Source organism: Lissotriton helveticus, chromosome 6 (assembly GCF_964261635.1).
Source record: "Lissotriton helveticus chromosome 6, aLisHel1.1, whole genome shotgun sequence".
Classification (NCBI taxonomy): domain Eukaryota; kingdom Metazoa; phylum Chordata; class Amphibia; order Caudata; family Salamandridae; genus Lissotriton; species Lissotriton helveticus.
The window spans coordinates 667,642,669-667,663,531 of NC_136067.1; the positions used below are offsets into that span (position 1 = coordinate 667,642,669).

Here is a 20,863-nt window from a genome sequence, read left to right on the forward strand (position 1 = left end):
TTTGGTGACTTGGGCTGTACCAGAGCTTGTTCTTCTCCAGAAGATATAATAGACACAGTGCTGTGTGGGTTGGGGATTACCATCCCGCCTCCTGTCGGAGTGCTGGCCTTGCTATCCATGTCGCTGTCATAGCTGAACTCTGCCGAGTGCTCCATAGTATGTGAGAGGTGTCAATCTCACTGTGTCGGAAGAGCCTTTATTTTTTAACAATGCACAGGCGGCACCAGAGAGTGGCAAAAGTTACAAACATTGTGTGTGTCAGAGTGTGCGGACTTAGCCCAGCACTGAGGGCGCAGTCCGAAAAGTTCTTTCTTCCTCTCCATCATCTGGAGATTTCCCAGTGTGGAAGACGATTCTGATTGCTATTGTTTTTTCATAGGTCGTATGGTGTCAAATTCTGAACTACTTCAACGTAGTCTGTACGAGACAGTTTGTGGCAAAAAGCATTCTAAGGAACAAAGCATTCAACATGCGCAATGCCTCGACGGTGAGGAGAAACAACACACGACCACAATCGTAAAACTTCCTCGATAAAACAGCTTGCAAAATGCAGGCCCAACACTAGATGGCAAGAGTAAGCATAGCATGTGTATCCGCAGCCAACACATGCTATGTATATGAAGTTCTAGTTAGATTTGTTTCTAACACCTTTACATACAAAAACAACACACCATTAAATTAGTATTAATTACAATTTAAAACAGAAAAAAACACTAACATTTGAAAGTGATAGTTTGCTCCACAATGCATAACTCACTGCAGCCATGCAACCAACACCAAACACAATGTTTTTAGGCACCTAACATAATAAAAACACCTAAAAAATATCTCCATTAAAAACACATACTCAAAGCAACAAATACTATAATAAGTCTTTTAAAGATATTTTAGTTTAAGGGCACTGTACTGCATCTATCAATCAACATTCCAAGAAATAATCCTTACAAATCGCTGAATTATCGAACAAGGAGCACTTACTCTAAAATGCGAGACCAGAACAAAACACATTTTCCATATACTAACTGAACTAATATGCTAAGTGTTCATAGACTATGGACCTGATCTTATCAAAGTTTGTACCAGTTAAAACATTTTTTTTATATATAAGCTCAAATAAAAGAGGCTATGCCTCTAGATCAGTCTGATAGTTGTTAGTTCCATGATAAATTCGACATTCGCCATGGGTTCCACATTGTTTCCTGACAATTTATTTACCTCAATCCACGTGCTGCTCAGCATGCTGTGGAAATACTCTACAATGAAACAAAAGGTACATGTTAGTTAGTGCAAAGACAGCATACCCTTCAAATCCAATTAAAAATACATACCAAGTCTTGCACAGAGGACACACTTGTGGCACTGGAACGCCTTTCCATCTTGTGAATTAAGGGTGATATCGCAGAGAAACGCACTATAGCAAAAAGTGGCAAAAGACAATTTAATTACTATTTAGATGGTGCACACACTGCTACCAGTAAACAAACATTACAGCACCTTCTCAATTCATTGTCTGCATGATCATACTGAATCAAATCTACACATTTTCTCATTTGCATCAGGAAGGACTGAACCCCCATGTTATCCTTATGGGCCATCACCCAGATCTGCAAAACCATTTTCAAGCTGCAAATCCAGTGAACTGCATACTGTAAAACAAACAGTGTGCTTTTGGGGGAAGCTATGTTAGAGCCATTCTTGTAATGTTGAAATAATCAAGGCTGATGCTGCCTGCAGCCCCTACTGCATTTATATTAATTTTAAATTACGTATTGCTTAATCATGCAATGTCATTTCCATTGTTTGTAAAGTACAGATAATCATTTAATAATAGTTTGGGTGGTCCCAAAGGAGCCATTTTTATGTACAACGAACTCTGCAACATTGATTGGTTTGTGTAACGTAACTTTATTAGTTAAGTCCTTTGATACCACCTTATTGTATATCTTGCAGATTATTTTGTGCTTTGAAACTATAAAATGTGCCTTTCTGGGATGTATGCCAGACTTTCCTGAGACATTCTTGAGTGCCAGACCTTTTGCTGGTTTCTACAAAGACAGACTGATTTATTCTTTCATTTATGACTAGAAAGTTTCCTGAAGCCAAGGTCTCCATGATAGACTGTTTGCTGATTTACCTATTTCCATTGACGTACGAACCGAGTAGATTTATGCTTGCTCATTATTGAACTTTATTGTGAATATGGATAATTATCTTACGTTATGCTCTCTCACAGTAAGCTTTTTTTTTACATTATTGAATTATATGAATCAGATCAACATTCAGCCTTCTGGAATGATTCTTAATTTTTTATTAAACCTGCATGGTTTTGACTTTGGATAGTGTCCTGCAAAGGTTTTCTTTATTAGCACTTGATCCCTCATCCTTTGGGACTCCTACTGCCCCAATTCTGTGTATCGACCTTTTGAACTTATTGGTGCAAAGCGCCAAGAGTGTCATAAGAATATCTTGGTAAGGCATCTTTCATTTGTTCTGAAAGTTGGACGACAGCTGAGGCGCATAGGGAATTTAATATTCTTCTTTGTCCACTACTTCTTGCTTAGTGTGGTCCTTTTTTGATGTACCTTTAAACAGGGTGGTCCTTCCTGATTGGGAATAGTACACATCTACGGATTTACTGGGAATGGTATACGTCTATAGTTTCACTGTTACTATCAACTTAAAAAGGTGCCAACTGATTTGCAAAGGTGAATCTGAAACAAACCGAACTGCTTCTCTTTCAGAATCGTGTACGAGCTGCACCCAGGGAAGCAGACAGTGGTCTAGCACTGCATGCACCCTTAAGCATCTTCCCAAATGGCAAACATATGTATATGTTTTTGAAACAGAACCCGTTCTTTTATGGAACACAGGCTGCTTTAGAAGAAGGTTTCCATTTTGGCAATGCAAATATAGGGAAGTAGGACTAAAGACCCTGGCAGGTCACTAGCCATGCACTGGTAACTAATGACAGGGCAGCTCAAATACTGTTACTTGCCTATTGAAAATTCACTAAGAAGGCCATTCTGTGAATGGTATTTTGTGATGCAACCTATCAGTACCTATGTTGCTTCACAGGATAACAAGTTGCAAACGCATTGATCCGCAATTTGCAACCATTATCTACGATTGATCTGTTTGTATATCTCAAACTATATTCCTTTTCCGTAGCCAGCTTCATTTCTGTAGTGTGAAGAGCAAGAAGTAGTATATGAAAATGATAAAAGAAAAAAACTGTGGAAGGCAAAGAAGAAATGGTTTCACAGAATTTGTAATGCGATACTGTCAAGACCAAAGTGAAGCAGCAATTCAGTATAAAGCAAGAACATAAGGTTAACCTGCATCCATTACTGTATTACAAGACCACTCAAAATCCATGGCCTGACGTGCATTGGGGCAAAGGTATTTACATTTTCCGGCCTAATCTCTCTGCTACAGAATGTTTGTACTATATATTCTGTCCACTCTGTAACACATATAGCTGTCTGAATGTCTTGAACATACCCAACAGTAGGGCAACAGCGGACTATACTCAGAGGCCAGGTGCTAATCCAGACTGGTGGGGAAATGGCTTAGATATTGCTGGATATATGTGATGTAACAGAATGAATAATACATTTCACGTGGCGGTGTGTTGGACCTGTACCTGGACTTTGATACAGTCTATTAACTTCATTTAAGTCATATGAGCTAGACATGCACACTACTGGTCTGGTTTTGAGTAAATCAGTGGCTTGTTCTGTTATATTATGTTATTGTAATTTTTATAGCGCACAGCTGCCCCAGCAAAGGGGCGACCAGGCGCTTTAGCTGGCAACAGAAAATACCAAATATACATAACTAAACAAAGCACAGAGGGAGAGACCAGGGAACTATAATGGGCCAGAAGGAAAAAGGAATGTTTTGATGGCCCTCCTAAAAGCATACAAGTCCTCAAGGGCACGGATATGAGCTGGTAGTGAGTTCCAGAGCTTGGCCGCAAGGTAACGGAAAGAGCGACCTCCAGCCCGAGAGCGTTTGACCCGTGGAACTATCACCAGATTTTGGCCCGATGACCTTAAGTAACGGGAGGGGACATAGATGGTAAGAAGATGCGCCAAAATCAGGGGGGAGGACAGTTTGAGAATTTTAAAAGAGAGGCAGAGAGTCTTAAACTCAATCCTTTGAGCCATAGGGAGCCAATGGAGCTTATAGATGGTAGCTTTCGCCGAGCAGAACCTGGGTAGGCCCACCAGGGCTCTAGCCGCAGCGTTCTGTACACGTTGCATCCGAATGACTTCTGCCTGATTGGCCCCCAGCAAGAGTGAACTCGCATAATCTAATCTCGAAAGTATGGTGGCCTGAATTATCAGCGATCTGGTCGGGGGTTAAAAAATCTCAGGGCTGGCCTAAGCTCACGCAAAATACCAAAACAGGTAGCGGCTACTTTTTTGGTGTGTCCGCAGAAACTAAGAGCGGGATCCAACCAGACACCCACATTTTTCAACTCAGACACTGGAGTGGGGGTTGGGCCTAGCTCAGAGGGCCACCATTGATCGCCCCAGAGGTTACTGTGTTTGCCCACGGTTAAAACCTGTTTTCTTTGCATTGAGCTGTAAACAGTTCGCCGTCATCCAGCCAGCCACTCCTATCAAACCATCTCTGAACCTGGAAGCCTCGGAGTCGGCATCCCCACTAAGGGCAACCGCCAGCTGCGTATCGTCAGCGTAGGATACCATATTCAGGCCGCACTGCTTGGCGACCGCAGCCAGCGGCTGCACATACAGGTTTAACAGTGTGGGGCTGAGTGCCGACCCCTGAGGTACTCCCTGCTCGATGGAATAGGGTTTGGACTCAAATGGGGGAATAGCAACCCGGAAGGTGCGATCAGATAGAAATGACCGAAACCAGTCCAGTGCCCTCCCTGAGACACCTGCTTCTCCTAGACGATGCAGCAGTATCATGTGTGAAACCGTGTCAAACGCGGCACTGAGGTCAAGTAACACCAGTGCCGCAGTCTGACCGGAATCCAACACGGTACGTAGATGTTCCGTCATAGCAAGGAGAGCTGTCTCGGTGCTATGACCTGGCCGAAAGCCATTTTGGCAAGGGTCAAGGATATTGGCAATTTGAAGATGTTTAGACAGGGTCTCATTCACATGGGCCTCAGCGACCTTAGCGACCCATGGGAGAAGAGAAATTGGACGATAGTTCTCAAGTTTAAGCGGATCCAGCACAGGTTTCTTCAATAGAGGCGTGACATAAGCCTGTTTCCATTTAGTGGGAACTATGCCAGAGGAGAACGAAAGGTTAATAAGATCGTGGATAGGGGGAAGACACATAGCAGCTGACGCCCTCAACTGTACAGGTCTAAGCGGATCCGCCGGAGACCCTGATATGACTTTCGCCACCAGCCTGTCCAACTCCACCTCAGAAATACCTGGAAGTACAGATAGAGCCACACGTGGAGTGGTGTGGCTCACTGGTTAGAGCCGGCAGACCCGGAAGCAGAGGACGGCCCGGGACCAGGGTTCAATTCCCAACGCGGCAGGGTCGTGGACCAGGGTCAGCGGACTCGATAATTCTCGCTTCGGTGCCTACTCTAACCAGGGATCACACTCGGCAACTCTGGGCATTAGCTTGCCTCATCTCCACAACGGCCCCCCACATACACTGGGGATGCCTGGTTTCACCTTGGAGATACCCAGCAGGGATCATCTCACAGGGAAAGCCAGGACGGGTTCCCCAGTGGTCTACAGCGCTGGGACGCCCCATTGCTGGGGTAGCCATGCGCTTTACAAGACAACATAACATAACTAGTGGTGGAGCTGGGCGTCTGATCCTTATTCTGGGAGGCAACGCTAGAAAAGGAGCGATTGATAGTCTGCACCTTATCCAGGAAGAAAATAGCAAGTGCCTTACAGTGAGATTCAGAACAGATCTCATCTGCTGGGGCTTTTTTAGGCGTCAGATCTTTGAGGACTTTAAAGATCAGCTTAGTGGGATTAGAGCTACGCTTGAACTCTTGGGCGTAAAGGGCCGCACGAGCCCTGCAGATGGCTGTATGATATATTTTGACTTAGCTAGGTATAAAGTTTTTTTCTCTGTCTCATAGGTTTTACGCCAAGCTCTTTCAGCTTGGTTACATGATTTTTTTAAGAGCAAGAGGGCGCTATCAAACCAGGGACTTGATTCGCATCAGCGACATTTACTCCATGTTGCAGGGACCAAAAGATCAAGGGCCCGAGAGACCCAATCGCAAAAAACATCATAGCCAGATTCAACGTCATTGAAAGGGCCAGGCGATGTTCGCAGAGCAAGCGATGGAAGTCCTCAAGTTTTAACTTCTTCCATGGGCGTTTGAAAATGACCCTATCTGAGATTTTAAAAGGGGGGGTACTAATAGCAAGTTGAAATTCCACCAGATGATGGTCGGACCAAGCCAACGGGATTGGCGGCAAGGTCATAGCCCCGGTCAGATTAGTAAATATAGGGTCCAGGGTATGTCCACCCTCATGCGTGGGTTGAGTAACTACCTGTCTTAGCTGCAATGCCTCTAGATCGGTGAGGATACCACTAATAGCAGGGGAGTGGCAAAGTTAGAAATGAAGATTGAGGTCGCCAAAGACACTGAAGTTGGCATACCCAACAGCCAAGGAGCTCACTATATCTGGGAAAGCCTTTCTAAAGGTAACATCACTGCTAGGGGGTCTATAGATCAGAAGGCCTGAGAAGGTAAGGTGATTATTTATCAAAATGGCGAATTGAGCGCTCTCACAACCAGCTATAACCAGTTTCTTCCAGACACAAGGGTAGCATGATTTAACTATCGCTGCAATGCCCCCTCCCCTAGAGTTGCTATTATGGGTGTAGATGGAATAATCCGGAGGGATCGCTAGGTTCATCTCAACGATGGCATCATCGTGCAGCCAAGTTTCGGTCATAAAAAAGACATCATGGGCCTCGTCCAGAACAAGGTCGTGGATTTCGGCATGATGTTTGACCAAAGACTTAACATTGAGATGCCAGATCCTTAGGTCACGGGAAACCGAATGCTTAGAAGGCACGGGGTCTATATGAGGAGGCTTTGAAAATATGCTGATAGGAGCGGGGGAAGGAAGCACAAAGTTATTACAAGAGCACAGAGAGGGGCCGCAGAGCGGATCAAAAGAGGGATGCTCACAATGAGAGGGCAGCTGCCGGAGACTAAGTAACTCTTCCCTTGTATACTGGCCACTCACAGACGTAAGAGATACAGGGTCCATGGCCCCTAGCGCCTCCTTAGCGCTGACGGGCGCAGACGGGCATGACTCCGGCGTGTCCGCCAAACGCGTCCGCTACGCGGAGAGAGCACTTCCCCTTTTATATTAAACTAGAGCACGTCAGAGCGCTTAACACCCCCAATATGGCCGCTATGGAAAGTGCGTCTTCCTCGGGACCGATCTCTCAGCGTCTATACTCAGCTGAGAGTGGCCCGAGTGAAGTACGAGGGAGGAGTGGTGTCTGGCAGGTAAAATGCTTCGAAAAAGCAAGCAGTATTGCCACACATAAATAAAATGCAAACGCTTCTTAAATCAAGCCGCAAACAGTTTTACAATAAACATGCTCGAGAAAGTTTGTAGAATAAGAACCTCCCGGCTTCCGCCTCAGAAGGGTGAAGATATGCGCAGCTAGAACAGGCGCAGGGGACAAGGAAACCCCCTTTATACTAAACTAGAGTGCTTAACACCCCCAATATGGCCGCTATGGAAAGTGCGTCTTCCTCGGGACCGATTTCTCAGCGTCTATACTCAGCTGAGAGTGGCCCGAGTGAAGTACGAGGGAGGAGAGGTGTCTGGCAAGTAAAATTCTTCGAAAAATCAAGCAGTATTGCCACACATAAATAAAATGCAAACGCTTCTTAAATCAAGCCGCAAATAGTTTTACAATAAAAATGCTCGAGAAAGTTTGTAGAATAAGAACCTCCCGGCTTCCGCCTCAGAAGGGTGAAGATATGCGCAGCTAGAACCTTGCACTGCCAAACCTATTTGTAGAAGAGCAGACACAGATTTTTATTTCTGGGTGCATTCCACTCTGGGGTGAGCAGCCTTGCTTATTCTATGTTCATTTCCTGGAGGGTTTGACATCCATTTTGTGACTTTATATGTCCATTGTCCTCAGGCCTAGCCACCAATTTGGGTATGTAATGTTTCCCCAGTGTAGATGGAGAAGACAAGTACTCAAGATGTTTTAATAGGAGTATTTCCCCAAAGGTCAAAAAAAGAGAAGGTACAAACAACAGCTACATTTCCACAAATACACCCCGCATTCCAATTACTACTCAAAACACTTCAGCAGCCACACCACTCTGCATACAACACATTCCCTCTTTACAAACCAAAATCAATATGCCTCTACATTGATACAACCCATGCTTCCACTCCCTGCCAATAGACCTACATTCAAAAAGAGTAAGACAATTCTACCATATTAATGTATGGCAGCCTGTGGGTTTTATATCCACTAGAAAGTAGAGCCACATCAGCAGATTGAGAACTGTTAGGTTTTATCCCCATGTTCAGACACCAACTGCCTTCTCAACACTAAAATCTTACATCACCTATCACCCTTTGCCTTTTTACAATTCTCAACAATAAATCTGAAAAATGCAACTCTATTTAAGATTCAGCCTATGACATTTTCCACTATGACTGCTTAACACAATACTTTCACCACCTTAATGAGACGGGGCAATATAGATATCCCTTTATCATCACCTCATATGAATCTACCAACCACAATGGACCACGCAATCTTTGTTCCCTGGTCGCACTACCCTTGCAAATCATATAATCTCTCATCTTTACCTAACATTACTCTACTCCATCAACTCAATTCTTTGCTTCCACTTGAACTTCTCACACAACACCGCTAGGACCACCCCCAAGGATACAACTCAGAAGCATCTAATCTGCCTCTTAGTATCTCCAAGGCAATTCGTCAAGTAAAAGAGAATGGTTTTGTCCTGTAAGCTACAAAATAGATTGGAGTGAGGTACACTACACAAATGAGACTTTATAGACAACTTAATGTCCTCCTTTAGGCACAGTTTGTAAGTTCTACTTGTCCACTGTCCTCGGAATGCAACAAAGCAATTGTCTTACAAACTCTTTGTCTTCACACAAAAAAAAACAGAATTTTTCTAAAATAAAATTAGCCAACATTTTTTTAAATTTATTCCAAAGTAATCACATATCTTAAAACTTCACCTAAAATGTGATTACTATTTCATATTTCATTTAGCAACCAGTTTAGGCTCTGGTCTGTTGCAGTAGAAGTCAAACGAAACAAGAGTATAGTATATTTGCCTGTAGAACATGTGGCTTCCACACCGGGCTAGAAATGTCAGAAAGGCACATTTTTACAAGGCATCCCCAATGCGAAAATACAGAGGACTTCATCAAGCTGGCACTTTCTGGTACGGAATCGGTTTGCTTACTCATCAATGCTGGCTCTTTGGTGAAAAATAATATCAAATTACAAATGTACTCAGTCTCATTACCAAGATTGTGATTTTATAACAAACTTGGGCCCGGGAATATTAAGGTTCTGATTTAGCAGTGCCTGCCTGTTAGACCGGTCAGCCCTTTGGGTGGTCCCTCCTATTTATTTATTTATTTTTGTCCCCTTTTTGCCCCTCAATCTTTTTATTTTTGATGTCCACCGGACTTTTCAGGTGTTGACCTAGGGGTTAGGTGCTCTTTGACCTCATAGTCCTTCTTTTTCTTTCCCTGAGGCCTAGGTGCCTTTCTGACTGGATTTACAAGACCCACAAAATGGTGGCCAGTAACTGCCACAACTGCTACCTCAGAGAACGGACCCATAGGTTAGCATAGGGACATTCCAGAACCTTCTGGACCTTCTGGGGCCAGCCTATATAAGGCGGAATGTTGGGCAGCCATTTTAGAAGGTGTCGTGTGGAGTAAGGGGAGTCAGAGGACACACGGGGCTAGAGCAAGCTGGAGTCAAGTCTGTGTCAGAGGAGGAGGGCGCGTGGGAGAAGATCTGACAGCTGCCAGGGGCTGCTTTTCCTTCACTGCCTGACGCCCCCCCTTGACCATAGATCTGACCCAGCGGAGTTGATACCTTACATCTTTCGTGAGGTACCTGTGAAGGGTGTCCTCTCCTCCAGCAAGTGGCGCTGGACCAGATCCAAGTGAAATTCACAAGTAAGAGTGGCAGGAACTGACTAAAATCGGGGATTGTTATCAAGAAAGCAGGCCCTTCCGAGGAGATCACCCCCCCTAACTGGTAGACTTTAGTATCAGGGCAGAGGGGTTCCCTCAGAGACTGGGACTTCTTTTATAATTCTCTTCACTTGTGTTGTCACCTGGAGCCCTGGCGCCTCCGGCTACATAGCTGTCTCTACCCCTCTCCCCAGAGCTTACCTCCGTATTGGGCAGTGTGTGGATCCCTTGCCGCAGACCTGGGCTGCTCCGCGCTCTTGACGTCTCCGTAGATGCTTTGCCGTCAGCCCGGGTTGAGCCTCTGTGGAAGGTGCGCCGTGGGTGCCGTTTGAGCACTAGTTCCCCCTGTTGTGAGGGTCCTTGGGCCGGCGTTGACGGAGGGGGAAGCGCCGCCTCAGGATTGGTTCCCAGTTTGCCGAGGCTTGAGTGGAGCCCTGGCTGGCGTTGGAGAGAAGGGCACCGGAAGGTGAGGCGGGGCCGGAGAACCCGAGGGAGGAGTTGACCCTCAGTGGGGCGTGTGAGGAAATTGTGCGGAGACCGCTGGGAAGGCGGAAACCAGAGCGCGAACTGCCTACAGTGATTCAGGAGTCGGCAGACATCGAGGAGCTCTGATCCCTGGTATGCCTGTCAAAGCCTGACTGAACTTCGCGCTTTAAAGTAAGCAGGGTGCTGGGCTTAGTGGGAGGGGAAGCATCGCACTCAGATCCCTCTACCGAACTTGAGCTGGACAGACTCCCAGGCTCCGGAAGGAAAGAGTGAATGCTGGGCCCAGGGAAAGAAGACCAACATGGGGGCACCTTGGAGATTTCCTTGCTACGAAGGAACTGAGGGCTGAGAAACTGACACTGGCTGATTGCTGCTGTTTAGAACTGGCATGTCGGTTGGTTTGGAGAAGGGAAGAGCTATGCTGGTCTGACTGAGTGAATCACATTACACTGTCAAGTTAATCCTTGAAATGCCTTCATTTAGTGAGTGTACTGTTCTGATAACTACAAGCTATTACTTCTAGGCATTCTCTGCTTGTTATTTAACGCATACAACTGCTTGGTTTTCTAATGTGTGAATTGCTACAGAACAGCTTATACGGACTATAGCTCACATTTTTGCATGGGAATGAGACTTCGATGGAGAAGGATTTTTCACTGTTACATTACATGCTAATGCCATGTCAAAACGAGGTTTGCTTAAATAATGAAATCTAATGACAAGTTATTCTTTTATGAGTACAGGTGATCCAATAGAAATGTCTAAAATGCTACTCTAATGAATTAAGAAGCAACTGTGAACCTAATTGAAAGAGAACCTATCAACTGAATATTTTTTATAAAACAGCCCGTATTTTTCCAAAACTGGTGTATTGTTATTTTTGGATGGATGGACGCTGAGTTACTGATGGGTGTGACGCAAACCTAACACATGTGCCTTTGGGATAGGCCTTCTTACTTTGTGCCAAGCTACCCTATGTGGACTGGTAAACCCAGGTCCAACATAATTGGTGTCCAGCGGTGGGATTAGAACTGTGCTTGCGTCCACTCTATAGTAACCTAGTGTACTCCACAGGCCTACACCTGGAGTTTTCTCCTTGCGGACTCCCTAATTGCCTTTTTGTTTTCCAAATTTACTCCTGGTGTTGGGTGGAGGAAGCTTCTAGTTACCCTCTGAAATAATTCCTTCCAAGTGGCTGTCCCGAAACTCTCTTGGCAAAAATGGAATTCGCATTGGAGGAGTTAGAAACTTATACTGTGGCTCAACTCCGAGAATTTTGTCAGAATATGGGAGTGTTTTTCAAGCGTGGTGCTAAGAAGGGGGAACTTCAAACCAGCTTGAGGGCGTGGGTGGCAGCTCACCCAGATGGGAAGGAGGAGGAGGAAACAGACAGGGAAACTGTCATCGGGGTAGATGTGCTGTTCCAATCTGAGAGGGAGAACTTACGGACAGGTCCCAGAACACTCTCAAGAGAGGGCAGCAGTGTCTCAGCGAGAAGCTTGACTGAAGCCGAACTAGAGGACAGGAGGGAAAAAAGACAACTAAAATGGGAATTAGCCAGGTTGGAAAAGGAGAGGGAGGAGCAGAGGATGGCTCACGAGTTGAAACTCAGAGAGTTCGATCTCAAGGTCCTACAGGCAGGGACTCCCAGTTCTCCAAACGGTGGCAGCGAATCAAAGGAGGTGACCAGGGAACCCAGACCTTATCTACCCAAGGACGTAGTCGCCAGCTACAGTACAGGGGATGACATCGCCAAGTGGCTGGCCGCCTATGAGGTCTCCTTAAGAGCCCATGGGATACTGGAAAACACTGGGGGGGTGGCTTGTACAAATACATGCCTGCTGCAGGGAGGGATACACTTTTGGCCCTAGAGCAGGAAGAGCAAACCCACTACCCCACCATGAAAGTGGCGCTGATCAAGAAGTTTGGACTGAGTCCAGAAAAATACCGTCAAAATTTTAGGGGTAGTCACAAGCTAGGCACACAGAATTGGGTGGATTTCTTGGACTACGCAAAGAAGGCATTAGAGGGCTGGGTGCAAGGCAGCGAGGTAGGAGACTATGAGGGGTTGTACGACCTTATTCTCAAGGAGCACCTACTCGAGAAATGTTTTCCCGAGCTGCGTCAACACCTGGTGGACAGCAAGCTGACCAACCCCCGGAAGCTTGCAGAGGAGGCGGACATCTGGGCAAGTACCCGGGTGTCCTCAAAGGGGACTGGAGGGGATTCCCAAAGGACCGGACAGGGCGCCCCCCAGAAGAAAGAGGGGGGAGATAAAAAGCGGGAGTTCTCAAAAGGCCCCCAAAATAGTTTCCAGGGAAAGGGAACAGGATTCACCCCTAAGGCTAACCCGCCCAGAAACCCTCATCCTGGCCAAAGTCAGCAGCCAAGGGATGTCCACTGCTTTGAGTGTGGTGGTGTTGGACATTATAAGGGAGATGTCAAGTGCCCAAAGAGACCACCCCCTCCCACTGGAGGAAAAGCCCCAGGAGTAGCTAGTGTAGTGCTCGGGGAGGAGTTGCCCTTAGATAAGGGGGGTGAGTTGGCGGGTGTCACCTTAGTGTCCCTGGGAGATCGGGAGATGGCTCCTAAGATCCAGGTGCCCTCAAATACTGTAAAGTATGGGCAATGGGCCACCATCAATGGCCAAAGAGGGGAGGCTCTGAGAGACACAGGAGCCAGTATGACTATGGTAAGGAGTCAACTGGTGTCTCCAGAGCAGGTGATTCCACATGTACTCCACCCTGCCGCGATGGCTGACGGCAGATTGGGCCACTACCCTGTGGCCGAGGTTCCATTTGAGTGGGAAGGGGTTGCAGGTTCACTTCGAGTTGCCGTAAGCCCTGCCATGCCAGTCGATTGTCTGTTGGGGAATGACATGGAGCACAATGCTTGGAAGGAGGTGGAATACCGGACTCATTCTGAGATGCTGGGTACACCTGACTGGGCCTGTGCTAGCACAAGGTCCGCGACTACCCGGAGGGGGAGTTTGCCTGGGCTGGAGCCTGGAACAATGGCCCAGCCCTCTGCCAAAAAGGGAAAGAACCGAGGACAGGAGAAGCCTGCTTCGGCTTCCACGCCCCATGAGACAGATCGGCCACCTGCGGTGGTGGACCAGGAGTCCATGGAGGGGGAAGTAGACTCCCTGGAGGACTTACCTATCCCTGCTGAGTGGCATGTGGAAGGAGGGCCTACCAGAGAGGAGTTTTGTAAGGGCCAGAAGGAGTGCCCTACCCTTGAGGGACTGAGGCGACAGGCCGAAGCCCAGGCAGCAGGGAACGTTGCTGGGAACTACCATATTTACTGGGAGGATGGACTCCTCTACAGTGAACCGAAGGTACCTTTGCCCGGGTCATCACGGGCCTTGGTAGTCCCTCAACGGTACCGAGCCTTTCTTTTAGAACTTGCTCATGAAATTCCCTTGGCAGGACACTTAGGACAGGACAAGACCTTTGCTCGGCTTGTCCCCCACTTTTACTGGCCTCAGATGAAAGTGGCATCCGACACATACTGTCGGACATGTGTATCTTGCCAAGCCAGTGGGAAAACAGGGGTGAAGCTGAAAGCTCCCCTGGAAACACTTCCTGTCGTTAGCACCCCCTTTGAAAGGGTGGGCATCGACATTGTGGGGCCATTGGATCCACCAACTACAGCTGGACACAGGTTTATCCTGGTTCTGGTGGATCACGCCACACGGTACCCAGAGGCAATTCCTCTGAGGACTGTCACTGCACCTGTAGTGGCTAGGGCCCTGATGGGGATCTTTACCCGAGTGGGTTTCCCCAAGGAGGTTGTGTCCGACAGGGGGACCAACTTCATGTCCGCGTACATGCGGGCTATGTGGAAGGAGTGTGGAGTTACCTACCGGTTTACCACTCCTTATCACCCACAGACCAATGGTCTGGTGGAAAGGTTCAACAAGACCTTAAAAGGCATGATAAGAAGTCTTCCTGAGAGCCTGCGGAGGAAATGGGACGTCCTCCTCCCCTGTTTGTTGTTTTCCTACAGGGAAGTGCCACAGAAGGGAGTGGGCTTCAGCCCCTTCGAGCTTCTGTATGGGCACCCTGTGCGTGGACCTCTCAGCCTGGTGAAAGATGGATGGGAAAAGTCTCCCAGGAAGCTTCCCCAGGATGTGGTGAGCTACATGCTGGCTTTCCGGAGCCAAATGGCTAAGTTGTGGAAGCAAGCTTCTGACAACTTGGAAGCCAGCCAGGCAGTGATGAAAGAGTGGTATGACCACAATGCTCACCCTGTGGAGTTGGAGCCTGGCCAGAAAGTGTGGGTGATGGAACCTGGAGAGCTAAGTGCCCTCCAGGATCGCTGGACAGGCCCCTTTGAGGTGATGGAGAAGAAGGGTAAGGCCACCTATCTGGTGGATCTTAAGACCCCTCGACAGCCCCTACGGGTGCTGCATGCCAATCGCCTCAAACCCCACCATGAGAGGCCCGAGGTCATCTTGATGATGGTGACTGATGGAGCAAAGAGAGCAGAAAGCGAGCCTCTCCCTGATCTCTTTTCGTCTCAGGAAAAGGATGGGTCGGTGGAGGGAGTGATTCTCTCCCCATCCCTAACTCCTGAGCAGCGAGAGGACTGCCGCCAGGTCTTGGAGCAGTACTCTTCGCTGTTCTCCCTTGTTCCGGGAAGGACCCACCTGTGTACCCATGAGGTGGACACAGGAGACAGCCCACCAATGAAGTCGAAGACCTACCGGCTGTCAGACAAGGTGAAGGCCAGCATCCACAGTGAAGTTACCAAGATGCTAGAGCTAGGAGTCATTGAACCTTCTAGTAGCCCCTGGTCCAGTCCGGTGGTTCTGGTACCAAAAGCTGCCCCACCGGGCACCACTCCAGAACTGAGGTTCTGTGTGGATTACCGGGGACTGAACTCAGTTACCAAGACTGATGCACATCCGATCCCTAGGGCGAATGAACTTATTGACCGGCTGGGAGCTGCCAATATCTAAGTACCTTTGACCTCACTTCAGGGTACTGGCAGATCTCTCTTACAGATGGAGCAAAGGAAAGGTCAGCCTTCTCCACACCTGAGGGCCACTACCAGTTCTGTGTGATGCCCTTCGGGCTCAGGAACGCCCCTGCCACTTTTCAGCGGCTGGTGAACCAGGTCCTTTCCAGAATGGAGGCTTTCTCCGCTGCTTATCTGGATGACATTGCCGTCTTCAGCAGCAGTTGGAAGGACGATTTGTGTCACTTACAAGCTGTTTTCCAGGCTCTGAAAGAGGCTGGCTTGACAATCAAAGCCAGTAAATGTCAGATCGGGCAGGGGTCGGTTGTGTACCTGGGCCACTTGGTGGGCAGGGGAGCAGTGCAGCCCCTCCAGGCAAAGATTGAGGCAATCATGGCCTGGGAGCCCCCCAAGACCCAAACTGAGGTCCGAGCTTTCCTGGGCCTCACGGGTTACTACCGTCGCTTCGTGAAGTGGTATGGCACTATTGTAGCGCCCCTCACTGAGCTGACATCCAAGAAACAACCTCGACGGGTAGTCTGGACGGAGGCTTGTCAGCAAGCCTTTGAGAAGCTGAAACAAGCAATGTGTGCAGCACCGGGCTTGAGGGCCCCAGATTTCTCCAAGGAGTTCATTGTCCAGACAGACGCATCAGAGCATGGCATTGGGGCAGTGTTATCGCAACTCAATGAAGAGGGTCTGGATCAGCCTGTTGTCTTCCTGTCCAGGAGACTGCTTCCCCGGGAACAGAAGTGGAGTGCAATAGAGCGGGAGGCCTTTGCAGTGGTATGGGCTCTGAAGAAGTTGCGGCCATACCTTTTTGGCTCGCACTTCCTGGTTCAGACCGACCACCGACCCCTTCGTGCAAATGAAGGGAGAAAATCCCAAGTTGTTGAGATGGTCCATCTCCCTACAGGGAATGGACTTCCGGGTGGAATATCGGCCTGGAGTGGACCACGCCAACGCAGACGGTCTCTCTAGGTATTTCCGCCTTAGTGATGAGGACTCCCAAGGGGTTGGGTAGCTCCCCCCACTTTCAGCTGGGGGGACGCGTGTTAGACCTGTCAGCCCTTTGGGTGGTCCCTCCTATTTATTTATTTATTTTTGTCCCCTTTTTGCCCCTCAATCTTTTTATTTTTGATGTCCACCGGACTTTTCAGGTGTTGACATAGGGGTTAGGTGCTCTTTGCCCTCATAGTCCTTCTTTTTCTTTCCCTGAGGCCTAGGTGCCTTTCTGACTGGATTTACAAGACCCACAAAATGGTGGCCAGTAACTGCCACAACTGCTACCTCAGAGAACGGACCCAAAGGTTAGGTTAGCATAGGGACATTCCAGAACCTTCTGGGGCCAGCCTATATAAGGCGGAATGTTGGGCAGCCATTTTAGAAGGTGTCGTGTGGAATAAGGGGAGTCAGAGGACACACGGGGCTAGAGCAAGCTGGAGTCCAGGCTGAGGTCAGAGGAGGAGGGCGCGTGGGAGAAGATCTGACAGCCGCCGGGGGCTGCTTTTCCTTCACTGCCTGACGCCCCCCCTTGACCATAGATCTGACCCAGCGGAGTTGATACCTTACATCTTTCGTGAGGTACCTGTGAAGGGTGTCCTCTCCTCCAGCAAGTGGCGCTGGACCAGATCCAAGTGAAGTTCACAAGTAAGAGTGGCAGGAACTGACTAAAATCGGAGATTGTTATCAAGAAAGCAGGCCCTTCCGAGAAGATCACCCCCCCTAACTGGTAGACTTTAGTATCAGGGCAGAGGGGTTCCCTCAGAGACTGGGACTTCTTTTATAATTCCCTTCACTCGTGTTGTCACCTGGAGCCCTGGCGCCTCCGGCTACTTAGCGGTCTCTACCCCTCTCACCAGAGCTTACCTCCGTATTGGGCAGTGTGTGGATCCCTTGCCGCAGACCTGGGCTGCTCCGCGCTCTTGACGTCTCCGTAGACGCTTTGCCGTCATCCCGGGTTGAGCCTCTGTGGAAGGTGCGCCGTGGGTGCCGTTTGAGCACTAGTTCCCCCTGTCGTGAGGGTCCTTGGGCCGGCGTTGACGGAGGGGGAAGCGCCACCTCAGGATTGGTTCCCAGTTTGCCGAGGCTTGAGTGCAGCCCCGGCTGGCGTTGGAGAGAAGGGCGCCGGAAGGTGAGGCGGGGCCGGAGAACCCGAGGAGGAGTTGACCCTCAGTGGGGCGTGTGAGGAAATTGTGCGGAGACCGCTGGGAAGGCGGAAACCAGAGCGCGAACTGCCTACAGTGATTCAGGAGTCGGCAGACATCGAGGAGCTCTGATCCCTGGTATGCCTGTCAAAGCCTGACTGAACTTCGCGCTTTAAAGTAAGCAGGGTGCTGGGCTTAGTGGGAGGGGAGGCGTCGCACTCAGATCCCTCTACCGAACTTGAGCGGCACAGACTCCCTGGCTCCGGAAGGAAAGAGTGAATGCTGGGCCCAGGGAAAGAAGACCAACAGGGGGGCACCTTGGAGATTTCCTTGCTACGAAGGAACTGAGGGTTGAGAAACTGACACTGGCTGATTGCTGCTGTTTAGAACTGGCATGTCGGTTGGTTTGGAGAAGGGAAGAGCTATGCTGGTCTGACTGAGTGAATCACATTACACTGTCAAGTTAATCCTTGAAATGCCTTCATTTAGTGAGTGTACTGTTCTGATAACTACAAGCTATTACTTCTAGGCATTCTCTGCTTGTTATTTAACGCATACAACTGCTTGGTTTTCTAATGTGTGAATTGCTACAGAACAGCTTATACGGACTATAGCTCGCATTTTTGCATGGGAATGAGACTTCGATGGAGAAGGATTTTTCACTGTTACATTACATACTAATGCCATGTCAAAACGAGGTTTGCTTAAGTAATGAAATCTAATGACAAGTTATTCTTTTATGAGTAGAGGTGATCCAATAGAAATGTCTAAAATGCTACTCTAATGAATTAAGAAGCAACTGTGAACCTAATTGAAAGAGAACCTATCAACTGAATATTTTTATAAAACAGCCCGTATTTTTCCAAAACTGGTGTCGTTATTTTTGGATGGATGGACGCTGAGTTACTGAAGGGTGTGACGCAAACCTAACACATGTGCCTTTGGGATAGGCCTTCTTACTTTGTGCCAAGCTACCCTATGTTGACTGGTAAACCCAGGTCCAACACTGCCCTTCAAGGATATTCCCTCTTTAGGTAGGATTGCCTGAATGTATCTAACAAGGTTCTTGTAGTGGTCTTCCGAGATAATTTTCAAAGTATTATTGTACCTTTTACTTCTCCACTTTCCAGGGCTTTCCATTTCATATAAAAATTCATGATACTTTCACTTTTTCAGGACTGTTTATATATTGTCCTTCTGGTCCAAGGGCAAACTTCACTTTGTCGCTAGGCACTCTTTGAGAATCTCTTTAGCTTAAGCTGAATTTTACGATTGTGAGCAATTTAAATTTGCATCTTGAAGGACCTTCTAGTAGGGATATGGCTTCGCTTACTCGCTTAGCGTGGGGAGTTTTGATTTTTTACGAATTGTGAATACTCCGACTCATGCAGCTGGTCATAATATTGATGGCATTTTTACAAATAATCCACACCTTCAATGGTGGAAGTTCTTCCGCTCAGTTGGTCTGGTCATTGGGCAGTATGTTTTCTTTTTAAACTGCCTGTAATAGCAGACTACAGCAGAGTCACATACTTTAATGAGCAATCAATCAATCAATAATTTTTGTATAGCGCGCTACTCACCCAGTAGGGTCTCAAGGCGCTGGGGCAGGTGTCCGTTACTGCTCGAAAAGCCAGGTCTTGAGTTGTTTCCTGAAGGAGAGGTGGTCCTGGGTCAGCCGTAGGTGGATGGGGAGGGAGTTCCAGGTCTTGGCCGCCAGGTAGGAGAAGGATCTTCCTCCAGCGGTGGCTCTGCGGATGCGTGGTACGGCGGCGAGGGCGAGGCTGTCCGATCGTAGCTGGCGGGTGGGTGTGTAGAAAGTGAGGCGGCTGTTGAGGTACTTCGGGCCCATGTCGTGGAGAGCCTTGTGTGCGTGGGTGAGGAGTCTGAACGTGATCCTCTTGTTGACGGGGAGCCAGTGCAGGTCTCTCAGGTGGGTCGAGATGTGGCTGTGGCGAGGGATGTCCAGGATGAGTCGTGCGGAGGCCTTCTGTATGCGCTGGAGTCTTTTCTATAGTTTGGCAGTGGTTCCCGCGTAGAGGGTGTTCCCGTACTCCAGTCGGCTGGTGACGAGTGCCTGGGTGACTGTCTTCATGGTTTCGGTGGGGATCCATCGGAAGATCTTACGGAGCATGCGCAGGGTGTTGAAGCACGATGACGATACGTCGTTGACTTGTCTGGTCATCGAGAGGGAGGAGTCCAGGATGAAGCCCAGGTTTCGTGCGTGGTCCGTTGGCTTGGGGGTGGTGCCCAGGGCAGGGTGCCACCAGGAGTCGTCCCAGGCGGAGGGCGATGATCCGAGGATGAGGACTTCCGTCTTGTCTGAGTTCAGTTTCAGGCGGCTGTTCTTCATCCACTCGGCGACGTCTTTCATCCCTTTGTGTAGGCTGGCTCTGGCGGTGGCGGGGTCGTTGGTGAGGGAGAGGATCAGCTGGGTGTCGTCGGCGTAGGAGATGATGTTGAGGTTGTGTTGTCGTGCGATGGCTGCGAGGGGGCTCATGTAGGCGTTGAAGAGGGTGGGGCTGAGTGAGGATCCTTGAGGTACGCCGCAGATGACTTCGGTGGCCTCGGATCTGAACGGGGGGAGGCGGACTCTCTGGGTTCTTCCGGCGAGGAACGAGATGATCCACTCCAGAGCCTTCCCTTGGATTCCGATGTTGTTGAGGCGCTGTACTAGGGTGCGGTGGCAGACAGTGTCGAACGCCGCAGATAGGTCCAGGAGGATGAGGGCCGCTGTTTCCCCGATGTCGAGCAGGGATCTGATGTCGTCGGTGGCTGCGTTGAGGGCGGTCTCGGTGCTGTGGTTGGCTCGGATGCCGGACTGCGAAGGGTCGAGGGATCCGTTTGTCTCGAGGAAGGCTGTCTGTTGACGGTCTTCTCGATGACTTTGGCAGGAAAAGGGAGGAGCGAGATGGGGCGGAAGTTATTGAGGTCGGTGGGGTCAGCTGTTGGTTTCTTCAGGAGGGCGCTGAGCTCAGCGTGCTTCCAGCTCTCCGGGAAGGTGGCGGAGTTGAAGGAGATGTTGATGATGTCCCGGAGTTGGGGTGCGATGATGGAGTCGGCCTT

The 20,863-nt window shown here is 48.7% G+C and overlaps 1 protein-coding gene across 3 annotated transcripts in view; it reads right to left on the bottom strand.

The window, feature by feature from the left end:
• Positions 1-20,863, bottom strand: part of IBTK (inhibitor of Bruton tyrosine kinase) — an 876,521-nt gene that overhangs the window by 490,699 nt on the left and 364,959 nt on the right. For all 3 annotated transcript variants that reach the window (XM_078648126.1, XM_078648125.1, XM_078648127.1), the window contains 2 exons: positions 1,329-1,411; positions 1,216-1,253 (listed from right to left, as the gene is read on the bottom strand). In XM_078648126.1, the coding sequence (XP_078504252.1) occupies positions 1,216-1,253; positions 1,329-1,411 (121 nt within the window). The remainder of the gene's footprint in view (positions 1-1,215; positions 1,254-1,328; positions 1,412-20,863) is intronic.